This window comes from Salmo trutta, chromosome 12 (genome assembly GCF_901001165.1).
Source record: "Salmo trutta chromosome 12, fSalTru1.1, whole genome shotgun sequence".
In the NCBI taxonomy this organism is placed as follows: domain Eukaryota; kingdom Metazoa; phylum Chordata; class Actinopteri; order Salmoniformes; family Salmonidae; genus Salmo; species Salmo trutta.
Genome location: NC_042968.1, coordinates 14411303 through 14423079, shown reverse-complemented (window position 1 = coordinate 14423079; position 11777 = coordinate 14411303). Strand labels below are relative to the sequence as shown.

The following is an 11777-nucleotide window of genomic DNA, read 5'->3' as shown; positions in this document are numbered from 1 at the left end:
ATGTGAGAGGTGTGGGGGTGTATTGGGGTATGTGAGAGAGGTGTGGGGGTGTATTGGGGTATGTGAGAGGTGTGTGGGGGTGATATTGGGGGTGTGAGCGGTGGTGGGGGTGTAGTGTTATGTGGGTATGTGAGAGTGTGGGGGGTGTATTGGGGTATGTGAGAGATGTGGTGGTGTATTGGGGTATGTGAGAGGTGTGGGGGGGTATATTGGGGTGTGTGAGAGGGGTAGGGATGTATCGGGGTGTATGAGAGGTGTAGGGCTGTATTGGGGTGTGTGAGAGGTGTGGGGGTGTACTAGGGTGTATTGGGGTGTGTGAGAGGTATAGGGGTGTATTGGGGTGTGTGAGAGGTGTATTGGGGTGTGTGAGAGGTGTGGGGGGCTGGTGTATTGGGAGTGGTGTGAGAGGTGGTGGGGGTGTATTGGGGTATGGTGAGAGGTGGTGGGGTGTATTGGGGTGTGTGAGAGGTGTGGGGGTGTATTGGGGTGTGTGAGAGGTGTGGGGTGTATGGGTGTGTGAGAGGTGGGGGGGGTGTATTAGGGTGGTGGAGAGGTGTGGGGGGTGTATTGGGGTATGTGAGAGGTGTGGGGGTGTATTGGGGTGTGTGAGAGGTGTGGGGTGTATTGGGGTATGTGAGAGGTGTGGGGTGTATTGGGGTGTGTGAGAGGTGTGGGGGTGTATTAGGGTGTGTGAGAGGTGTGGGGGTGTATTGGGGTATGTGAGAGGTGTAGGGCGTATTAGGGTGTGTGAGAGGTGTGGGGTGGTATTGGGGTATGTGAGAGGTGTAGGGCTGTATTGGGGTATGTGAGAGATGTGGGTGTGTATTAGGGTGTATGAGAGGTGTGGGGGTGTATTAGGGTGTTTAGGGATGTGTGAGAGGTTTGGGGGTGTATTAGGGTGTATTGGGTGTGTGAGAGGTGTCGGGGGTGTATTGGGGTGTGTGAGAGGTGCGGGGGTGTATTGGGGTGTGTGAGAGGTGTGGGGGTGTATTGGGGTATGTGAGAGGTGTGGGGTGTATTGGGGTGTGTGAGAGGTGTGGGGGTGTATTAGGGTGTGTGAGAGGTGTGGGGGTGTATTGGGGTATGTGAGAGGTGTAGGGCGTATTAGGGTGTGTGAGAGGTGTGGGGGTGTATTGGGGTATGTGAGAGGGGTGTGGGTGTATTGGGGTGTGTGAGAGATGTGGGTGTGTATTAGGGTGTATGAGAGGTGTGGGGTGTATTAGGGTGTTTAGGGATGTGTGAGAGGTTTGGGGGTGTATTAGGGTGTATTGGGTGTGTGAGAGGTGTCGGGGTGTATTGGGGTGTGTGAGAGGTGCGGGGGTGTATTGGGGTGTGTGAGAGGTGCGGGTGTGTATTGGGCTGTGTGAGAGGTGTCGGGGTGTATTGGGGTGTGTGAAAGGTGTGGGGGTGTATTAGGGTGTGTGAGAGGTGTCGGGGTGTATTAGGGTGTGTGAGTATATGTGAGAGGTATTGGGCAGTGTGAGAGGTGTGGGGTGTATTGGGCAGTGTGAGAGAGGTGGGGGTGTATTGGGGTATGTGAGAGGTGTAATGGTTTTGGGGAGGGGGTTAAGCAGGTGCTGGAGAACAGGGCCTGGCCCAGGGCTGGTGGTGGTGACTGGTGGAGGACAAGTGGAATGTGCAGCTGTTGACACATCCACAAGGTCACCCAGCCTCTCTCCCTCTGACTCAAGGTCACCCCTCCTTCATTAGAGATACAGCATCAGGAGAAGAGAACTACGACATTACCTTCTATTCAGTCTCACTTCTACCAGAAGATATAGTCACCTCTACATTCTATGACTCATGTCAGTGTACATTATCATATGCATAGTACACACTTGCCATCGTATATGGTATCAAGGTAAGGAAATACTAGATAAAGACTTAAGCATAAATCAAAACCAGTTTAGTTACAGTCTCTCATCTCCTCTCTATCACTCACGCACTTAATCATCTCAACCTCCCAAAATACATTCATCTATCCTCTCAACTCTTCTCTACATCCCTCTATCCATCCTGCCTCTTTCAGTACTGCAACTCCTCCATCCCCTCCATCTCCCCTTTCTCTCTCTCTCTCCTCTTGCTCTCTCTCCCCACCCCCCTCCTTTCTACAGTGTCTCTTCCTCTCCCATTGCCTGCCCTCCTCCCTCTCCCCTCTCTCTCCTCTCTCTCTCCTCCCTGCCTCCACCGAGCACAGCATCAATAGAGGGCCCATCTGTTCCCATACATCACGCACCTCATTTCAGTTTATTAGCCGGGATAAATCATAAATATTTCATTATACATCACGGGCGGCTGTCGCAGGGACGCCGCAATTTATCACCACTGCCCTCTCTCCCGGCTCCGCGCCGGAGCAATAAGCTTTCCAGTCTATTAAACAAGATTGATACAGTGTGTAAATTTAGATATTGGGAATTTCTTCACAGACCACTGCTCTGCACTGATAGGCCGGGGCAACGGGGGAGGAGAGGAGGATGGGGGAGGAGGGAGGGGGGGGAGCAGAGGAACTGGATGGGTGTTAACATCAGTAATAGTGTATTTACAGTTTCCCCTTCCTTCCCTTCGGTTTTAAGGAAGAAAACCCCAAAAGCCAGGAATAATTTAGTCACAGGCGTGTAGCCCCGTTCTCATGTAAATAGAAAGTAGAATGAGAACATGTTTTACATGACTACAGATAAGTGGGATGCCATGGGGGAGGAGGGGAATATATGCATAGCTTTTCACTTCACCCCTCTTTACTGCTCAATGATGTCTGAGGGGAAAGGGGTCTACACAACACCGCAGACAGACTTATGACTTAACATTCAGTACAGTCAAACACTCCTCAGCTGACGTTTCACACACTTGGTGCTCACTTGACGATGGCTGTTGTGACCTTATGTCTTCGAGGAAGGGGAAAATAAGGAGAGAGAAACAGCGCCTGTTTGGAATGAGGGACCAGTGGGAATAGTGATTGGAGAAGAAACTGATAAAAATGGAGAGGAGGGCTTTTGGACACACTGAAGAATACTTGTGGTTTGACATCCCAGTCTCAGTCTCTGTACTGTTGTGGAGGACAAGCGGAGGAGGAGTGGAGATATGGACGAGTGGCTTTCTTAATTAAAACGATAAGAAGCCTAATTGCGCTGGGCTTTCATCTCCTTCGTAGGCATGGGGAAAAAACCGATGGATGGCACGGAAGAAATGAAAAACAGTGGAAGAGAATAGAAGATGGAGCGCAGAGAAAGTTCCTGGTCTGCAGTGGCATGTCTCCTCTCCTTTCTCCTCTCAGCACCTTGCCAGTGTCTGTCTCCCCCTGCCTGCCACCATGATCTCAAGCCAGGCTGGAAATCTGAGACAGGGAAAAGGCAGGGAAGTGACAGTCAGCAGCGCCCAAAGCCAAAACAAAAAACGCAGAGGCACAAACATACACCCACACTTGTGTTTGGGTGCTCTGGGCACACTCAGTGGTAAGGTTACACTGTGGGAGGTTTTGGTGAGGGGGGGGGGCTCTAGAAAGGGCAGAGTGAGACAAATGACAAAGGCCACGCTCAGCGTCACACATACACTTCTGTCAACTCCAGGCGCCGCTGCTCTAGGTGTTAGAGAGAGACACATGGAACACATGGAACAATTTCTGTGCCAGTTGCAAGTTTAAGGACATCAAGTTGGTCCTGTATCAGTCAATCAGCATTTTCACCTCACACAAGACGCCATCAACTAACTAAGTAACGCAGTGATGAAGATAAGCCAGTAGCCATGTTCTCAGTGAGAACATCCAGCATCACAGCAAGAGAAGGCCTTATCGGAGCTGGATGAATGGGGGGGGGTGTCTGCTACTCTGTTCACAGCCATCTCTCTTTAAGAACAACAGTCAACACAAAGCAGGGAGACATTAATATTAATGCCAACGTTAAAACCCAGGCGGCTAAATGGAACAGCTAATGAGGATGAATAACAGACAACCGCTGACAAAAATCACCAGCTCTGATGTTATTTATCATCCTTAACTTTTGTCACAGCTCCTTTTTTGCGTAATTAATATCGTACAAGAAAGCGGCTTCGCACTCGGATGAGTGATCTAATTTGTATAGTACAATGCAATTAAAGGGAGAGAATTGCTTTATGTTAATGTTCCTGACTATGTTGCTCGCGGTTGATTATCGTCTTGGCGAGATAGCGAGCAAACTTTTACGATTGATGACCTCTCCCGGAGATCTGGCGTGTACGTACACTAACTACTTGACGACAGTTTGCATGGAACTGTTCGCCGTGTTGCCACACAGAGCCGGTGCAGTAGCAAGCGCCCTAGAATCTAAACCGAAACCATTTATACCGAGACATAGCAGAGATCAACATGGCAGCACACTGCCTACACTGTAGCGGTAATGCTAGTGTGCCAATCAATGTACTGTAGGCATTTCCCTGCCTTATCAGCGAGTCTAAAAATATTTACAGCCTGTTCCTTCCATCCTACCTATACCTCCATCCTCTCATCTCACGGCCAACTCTATCAGAACAGCACAAAGAGGTCCCGCCATCCCTGTCCCATCCCTGTCCATCTGCCATCAGCCACAACAGGTCTACAGTTGACAGCCAGCTCAGAAAATACTCACTATTTATCTATCAGTCTCTCCGCTAAAAATAGAACATCAATGCCAAGACAAAAGTAGAGTAGGTCAATAAATCTAATGTGGGCCGTCCTCCTGGAGTCTTTGTTTCTTCTTTGGGCACACAGGATGTTTATAGTGTTTCAATGTAGAACTAGTGGTTTACCACATATCCTGCTCCACATGTCAACACCTCGATTGGAACATTTCATCGGAATGGCCGTGTCGCCTTACCGTAGTGGGGAAATGGAACAAGGGGAAGGTGGGTGGTGGAGCCGTGAGGGGAATGTGACATTGGAGGGGCGCCGCGTTGTGACCGGAGGTGAAATGTGACATTGGGGAGGGTGGGAGGGGGAGAGGGAGGAAGGGAGAGGAGGTGAAGAACACTGCTGGGAGTAATGGAGGAGTGCTTAAATCACTAGTGATCGCTGCCTGCCTGGAAAATAAGGCTGCTGACTGTCCTGCAGACACTAGTTTCACCTCAGCTGAGAGGTTAAGACTGACAAAACTTTAAAACCTAACACGCACTGAGCACACACACACAAATGTAAAAAATATTTGCAGATTGAATGCAAAATCCGGCCACAGTACAAACTACACACAAAATCAACGGACCACAGACTAGTGATCGAGGGGAATAAAATTGACACGAGAGTATTGCAATATTATTTTTGATGATATTATATTGTATATACTCCAAGTATCATAAAACAAATCAAATATACAGTATATACAGTGCATGAGGAAAGTATTCAGACCCCTTGACTTTTTCCACATTTTGATACGTTACAGCCTTATTTAAAAATGTATTAAATCGTTTTACCCCTCATCAATCTACACACAATACCCCATAATGACAAAGCAAAAACGTTTTTTTAGACATTTTTGTAAAAACAACAACATTTAAATAAGCATTCACACCCTTCACTCAGTACTTTGTTGAAGCACCTTTGGCAGCGATTACAACCTCAAGTCTTCTTGGGTATGACGCTACAAGCTTGGCACACCTGTATTTGGGGAGTTTCTCCCATTCTTCTCTACAGATCCTCTGAAGCTCTGTGCAGAGAGGTTCTGCTCTCCTCCCTGCCCTGAGATGAGCTCCACTCCTTTCCTCTCACCCTAGTTAGCATTCTCCACACTCCCTCCAGTGGCCTGCACACCCACACCCAAGCCTGCCTGTTATTACGAGCACAGCAAGGCTAATGTGCAGTCCCCAAACAGTGCTTACCTGAGAACTGGCAACTTTTAGGACGCCTCCATTATTCATAGGTATGTGCACGCAGCATTTGGAAAATTGCTAATGCTTTCCCTCCCAGTCATCTTTATTTATTGATAGATATAATTATTTATTGTTTTTCAGCGCATAATCCATTCCGGGGGTAAAAGAGTGAGCTGTCCTGCTAGAGTGCTGGAGACCAGCTGATCCCCAGTTCTCCCAGTCTCTCCCTCTTTCTTCCTCTACCTCTCCCCCTCCCTCTCCATTTCTATCTCCGCAGCGCTACCGCTAATAAAATGAATGGTCTTGTTTACGAGGGACAGTCTTAAGGTCTGCACTGGCACAATGGGAAAACCTTATTCGTTAGAGCCTAACCACACAGGCAGGCAGCCTGCACACAAACACCAGAGGCAGAAGAAATCTGACCACGGTCAATATTTTATGGAGGGAGTCGAAGATAACGCTGGTTATGAATTCATGATGGCGTTAGGCCTTGGCAGGATTCCTCACATCGTTTGGGTGCTTGTGTGTCACCATGGTTGTCACGAGGTTGAAATGATGTTAAGATCCTGAAAGAGGGATGAGACTAGTGGAGGCAAGTTTTCAGTTACTATGTCCAGAGACTGGCTCATCATTAGTGCTGTATACTTGGGAGGCCATTGGCATGGTAGACCCCAGTCAAACAGTCAGTAACTCTAAGCCAGTATGAATGATCTGCTCAATAGGTGGCCTGGAGCCCCTGGCCAGTTAACGAGACTGACGCACACTCTGTCCCCCTCCCTGATGGGTAATCTAGCAGACACAGACAGCTGAAAGGGAGCTACTGAGGAGTACGTTTGAAAGCAGGGCAGATTGGAGGAGAGGAGAGGCCCGAGCGAGTGAGTTGACACAAAGAGAAGTGAGGAAAATCAATGGAACAAACGTGGTGTGGAGATGGGCGCAAAGTGAGCGCTCAACAGGGTGACAGCTTATCCATAGAGGTGCCAGTCAGGCCACAGCAAGGCCACACTTACCCAATTAAAGATACCGCCAGGCAAACAGAAACCATGTTGACCTCTTGGCTCTCCCTGTTCTTTTCTCTTCATCTCCCTCTCTTCATCTCCCTTGCTTTCTCTCTCTTCATCTCTTTTGTCCTCTCTCGTCCTCACCCCTCTCTCTCTGAGGGAGTCCGTGTGTATGGTAAAGGGTGAGCACACAGGGTAAAATCCCGAGTGGCGCAGCGGTCTAAGGCACTGCATCTCCGTGCTAGAGGCATCACTACAGACACCCTGGTTCAAATCCAGGCTGTATCACAACCGGCCGTGATTGGGAGTCCCATAGGGCGGTTCGCATTTGGCCCAGCGTCGTCTGGGTTTGGCCGGTGTAGGCCGTCATTGTAAATAAGAATTTGTTCTTAACTGACTTTCCTAGTTAAATAAAGGTTAAATAAAAAAAATTAAAAAATACAATAGGAAGATGAGAGGGTTAAAAATTGAGATGGTGAGAGAGGACAGCTAGTTCAGGTGAGGGTAAAGAAAGGGAGAGAGGGAGGGAGTGAGAGAGGGAGGAGTGTTAGATGGAGAAGTGAGCAGGCAGAGACGGGGAGAGTGTAAGAGGGGGAGCAGGTGTGAAAAGGGTATGAGTGTGAGAGGAAGTGAGGGAGAGTGTAAGTAGTACTCGTCTTGAAACTCACACCTTTTCACCCTGCCTGCACACCAACAGAGCCAAGATCACACATAGTGACAAACAAAGAACCATGCACTAAACAGGAAATAGCACTGTAAAAAATAACATGTGTCATGAGTTGATCATTATAGTAAGGCCCTCTGTGCACATTCTCCAGCCTCCCTATTCAACTATCTGAACTGGCCACAAGCCTTCAGATGAGGTGACATCACATTTGACACTGCTAACACCTACAGTGTCAGGGAGGGGGGCAGCAGAATAGAGTGAATAGGCCTGGGCATATAAGGTATGTCAAAGTAAAGGTAAAGTAGTGCTGTAGTGAGCAGAGGAGGCTGCTGGGACAAGCTATAGGAGGATAGGCTCATTGTAATGGTTGGAATGGAATAAATTAAACGGTATCAAACAAATCCAACATATCTTTGACTCCGTTCCATTCATTCCAGTCCAGCCATTACAATGAGCCTGTCCTCCTAAAGCTTGTCCCACCAACCTCCGCTGGTAGTGAGGATATAGCTGCCTATGGAGCTGGTGGATGCAGGGTCGCCATGGCAAGCAGGCTGCCTGAGGTGATGGTGCGTGTGACTGTGTGTGTGCATGTAGGATGGAGCAGGCAGTCAGGCAGGTGGGGCAGGCAGGCAGGGTGCTTGGCAGTAGCAGTGGCTGGATATGGGACTTACTGGCTGGCTGGTCTGTCTGCTGGGAGCTGATTGCGCTGGCTCTCATTATCCGGCCAGTGGGCCTAATGGGGTGTGACAGCAGCGTGCGGCGCACTGGAACTCTGTCCTTCCAGCCCTAAAAGCCAATTAAACCCACTCCACCCTGCCAGCTCCCGCCTTCCTCCCTGCCAGCCATCTCTCCCTGGCTCTCTCCCTCTCTGCCCCTGCAGCGCCCCTCTCCTTCCTCCCTGCCAGCTCTCCCTGACTCTCTCCTTCTCTGCCCCTGCAGCCCCCTCTCCTTCCTCCCTGCCAGCTCTCCCTCTCTGCCCCGGCAGCCCCCTCTCCTTCCTCCCTGCCAGCTCTCCCTGACTCTCTCCCTCTCTGCCCCTGCAGCCCCCTCTCCTTCCTTCCTCACTGCCAGCTCTCCCTGACTCTCTCCCTCTCTGCCCCTGCAGTCCCCTCTCCTTCCTCCCTGCCAGCTCTCCCTCTCTCCCCCTGCAGACCCCTCTCCATCTGTACCTCCTCCACTCTTTCTTGCCCACTTTTCTCCATCCTTTATCCCTGCCCATCTCTCTCTCTCTCTCTCTCTCTCTCTCTCTCTGAGCAGCTCCTCTCTCCCTGTAGCCCTGTACTAAAGCAGGGCTCCTTGGGGGAATGTACTGGGCCAGAGAGGGCCTAGTCGGCCTCTGCACCACTGACAGCTCTGCTCTTCTTCTCCCCAACCCACAGAGGAGTCACAACCACTTAGAGAGGAGAAATGCCTCCCAGCACCAAAAACACACATCCTCCATTTATCACAAGCCAGTCACTGAAGGGAAGCGAGACACCTTCTTCCTAAATGTTTAAATACAGCTCCTGTAGAAAGAGAGGTCATGACAAACATAGTTCTGACAACGTGCCTCATCCAGTGTTCTGGGTGTAATTGGCGAAGTAGAGAGAACATGGTGAACCCCAGCCACCACAGACCTAGTGGTCATGTGAAACATTCACTAGTCTTTTGCAGCCCTCATAGTATTGTATCATCAAGCTGTCCCTCAAGTTATGAGCCTGTGTAGCTGCATACCAGTCAATAAATCATGAGATGACAGTGTGTTCCTGACAGACAGTGTACTGTACTGTACCCGTTTTGAACCAGCCGTCCTCAGTGAAAGACTCCCTGGTGGCCTCGGGTTTGTTCCAGTACTCTGTGAAGACCTGGTCTCCTCGCACCATCAGCTCCCCCTCCTTCCCCTCCAACCCTGGACGCACCTAAAGACACACACACACACACACACACACACTACAGTGGGTGGCTAAGACAGACAGGGTCCTGGACATGCTAACTGTATATGTTTTTATCTGGGAGTCCTACTGTATCTATGGATGTGAGTGTTTCTGACTGCTGAATACCTGAGTTTCTCTGCTGTTGCCCTCGGCGATGGTGGTGCTGGTTGCGTTCGTCATGACGATGCGAACCTCCACTCCTGGAAGAGGGACACCGACTGCACCTGCGCGCGCGCACACACACACACACACACACACACACACACACACACACACACACACACACACACACATGGTAAATACTCACATCATGTATACACAATGGAACTAATTACACTATCACAATTAATGCTAATGGTTTTAAATAAATCCATTTTCGCCCCCAAAATATTTGCATCAACAAATACAAATGAAAATATAGGGATTTAATGACAATCCTTCTCCTACACGTGACCACCAACACATATGAATGCACACAGATTCCCCTCTCCTGAGGCATTTTCTCCTTCTGTCTGTGTGACCTATAGAGAGATAAGCTCTAATGACTGCCACCACCAAAAGAGAAGGAAACCTTTGTGCAGCCTGCTCCCTCTCTCTCTGTGTGTGACACTGTGGGCCATGTCATTTCACAGGCCACTGCTCTCCCAATAAAAAACAGGGCAGACAGGCCATGATTACAAAATAACTCCCTGCTTCAAATTTATCTAATCAACTTTAGCCCTGATTGGTAATGCCAATCAAACACACTCCGTTTCCACTTCATCAGCAGAGCGAGAAACACAGAGATACAAACTATCTTCCCGTTGTTTCAAAACCAGACCAGCCTAGTTTATCTCTGTTAAGTCTCTCGAAAGTCACTTCCTGTCCGATCCCTCCTGCCACCGTCCCCTTCATTTGAGGGTTTTTTTGTGTGAGAGGATGACGTCCATCTCTAGTTTTTCTCCCAGGGTTGTTTCCCCGTGTGCTAGGTAATCGTCAGCGTGTCCTCATTCCTCCTCACCCTCCAAACACAGCAGAAAGCTGCCAACGACGTGGTGATAAAAAGAGCTTTCTCTCCTCAATCACAAAACTAACCAAAATCCATTTATACTTGAGCCCGAGCAATCTCTCTCTCCTCCCCTCTCTGTCTCCCTCGCTTTTTCTCTCCATTCAGGAAGGAGGCCAGACATATTTTGGAGCCATGTAACATTCAGGTCACCGTTACTTTGCTGAGAATTGAGATTGACTGCCACTTCAAAGGCTACAGGCAGAACAGAAAGACTGGAGGGGAATTACAAAAAGGGGACGAGGGCTAAACGAGTGACTAGAAACTCTAAATAGAAGACAGAAATATTACAGAGCCGTGTTCTACCCACATTCCACACAGGGTACAATTACTAACCATGCAGGAGAATGAGGACAGCATTGAGAGGGACATAAGGTCGTTGAGTGACAGCTGGAAACGGCTAATGAAATGATACGGCCAACATCAGCCCTCTGCCGAAAATAGCAGAAATAATCAATTCAAACAACAACAACATTCCAGTGGTATTAGGAATAAGATAACATCTTATTATGATGATGTCCTCATTACTGCCCTTTTCTTCATGCCTATTAAAGCAGAGTTGAATTAATATAGCTTTATAGATATACTGTGTGTGTGTGTGTGTGTGTGTGTGTGTGTGTGTGTGTGTGTGTGTGTGTGTGTGTGTGTGTGTGTGTGTGTGTGTGTGTGTGTGTAGTGGAATGTAGCCGGCCCTGTGGCGACAGCCCTGTCAGAAACACAATGGCTCCCCTGACTGCACAGAGGCCCATTAACAAGGCTCCATCAGTGGGCCCATCTGAACCTCTAATTACGACTGCAGCATCAGCCATGCCAGCCAGCCAGCCACACACACAACCTGCCAGCTAGAGTTTTCAAATGAGACCAGCCAGGCAGAGAGGAGGAGGAAAAGGAGAGGATGGAGGGAGGGAGAGGAGCAGAGAACTGTGTACGGTGCAGCTCCAAGCCTGCCTTCCCCATGCATAATTCAGCAGCCTTCCTTCACACTGTGCTCTCTCTGGGCTGCCCTGGGGAGCTGACAGCCCTGCGCCCCCTGGAGCCCTGCTGGAGCACTGCTGCTCAAACCCCCCAACAACCTCCCCACAACCTCCCCCAAACACAAAGCACAGGGAAGGGAGAAAGTGGGATGGGGAGAGGAGAGAAGGGGAGGGGGGAAAGGGTGTGAAGTGAAAGGGTGGGGGTTGAGATGCTCAAAGTCATTCTGCTGAAAGGGGACATGTGTCTCCTGCCAGGGCTGGTGTTAGAGGGGGGAAACAAAAGAGGAGGGGAAAAAAACAGGATGAAAGAAAAAACACAAATGAGATGGAGATGAATAGATTAAGAGAGAGATAGCTTAAGGGTATAGC

General features: G+C 49.3%; 1 protein-coding gene across 2 annotated transcripts in view; it reads right to left on the bottom strand.

Annotated features, from left to right (window-relative positions):
* The window catches only part of acsf3 (acyl-CoA synthetase family member 3), a 45280-nt gene that overhangs the window by 11703 nt on the left and 21800 nt on the right, over nucleotides 1-11777 (bottom strand). For both annotated transcript variants that reach the window (XM_029767202.1, XM_029767203.1), the window contains exons 6-7: nucleotides 9516-9613; nucleotides 9248-9374 (exon numbers count right to left, since the gene is read on the bottom strand). In XM_029767202.1, the coding sequence (XP_029623062.1) occupies nucleotides 9248-9374; nucleotides 9516-9613 (225 nt within the window). The remainder of the gene's footprint in view (nucleotides 1-9247; nucleotides 9375-9515; nucleotides 9614-11777) is intronic.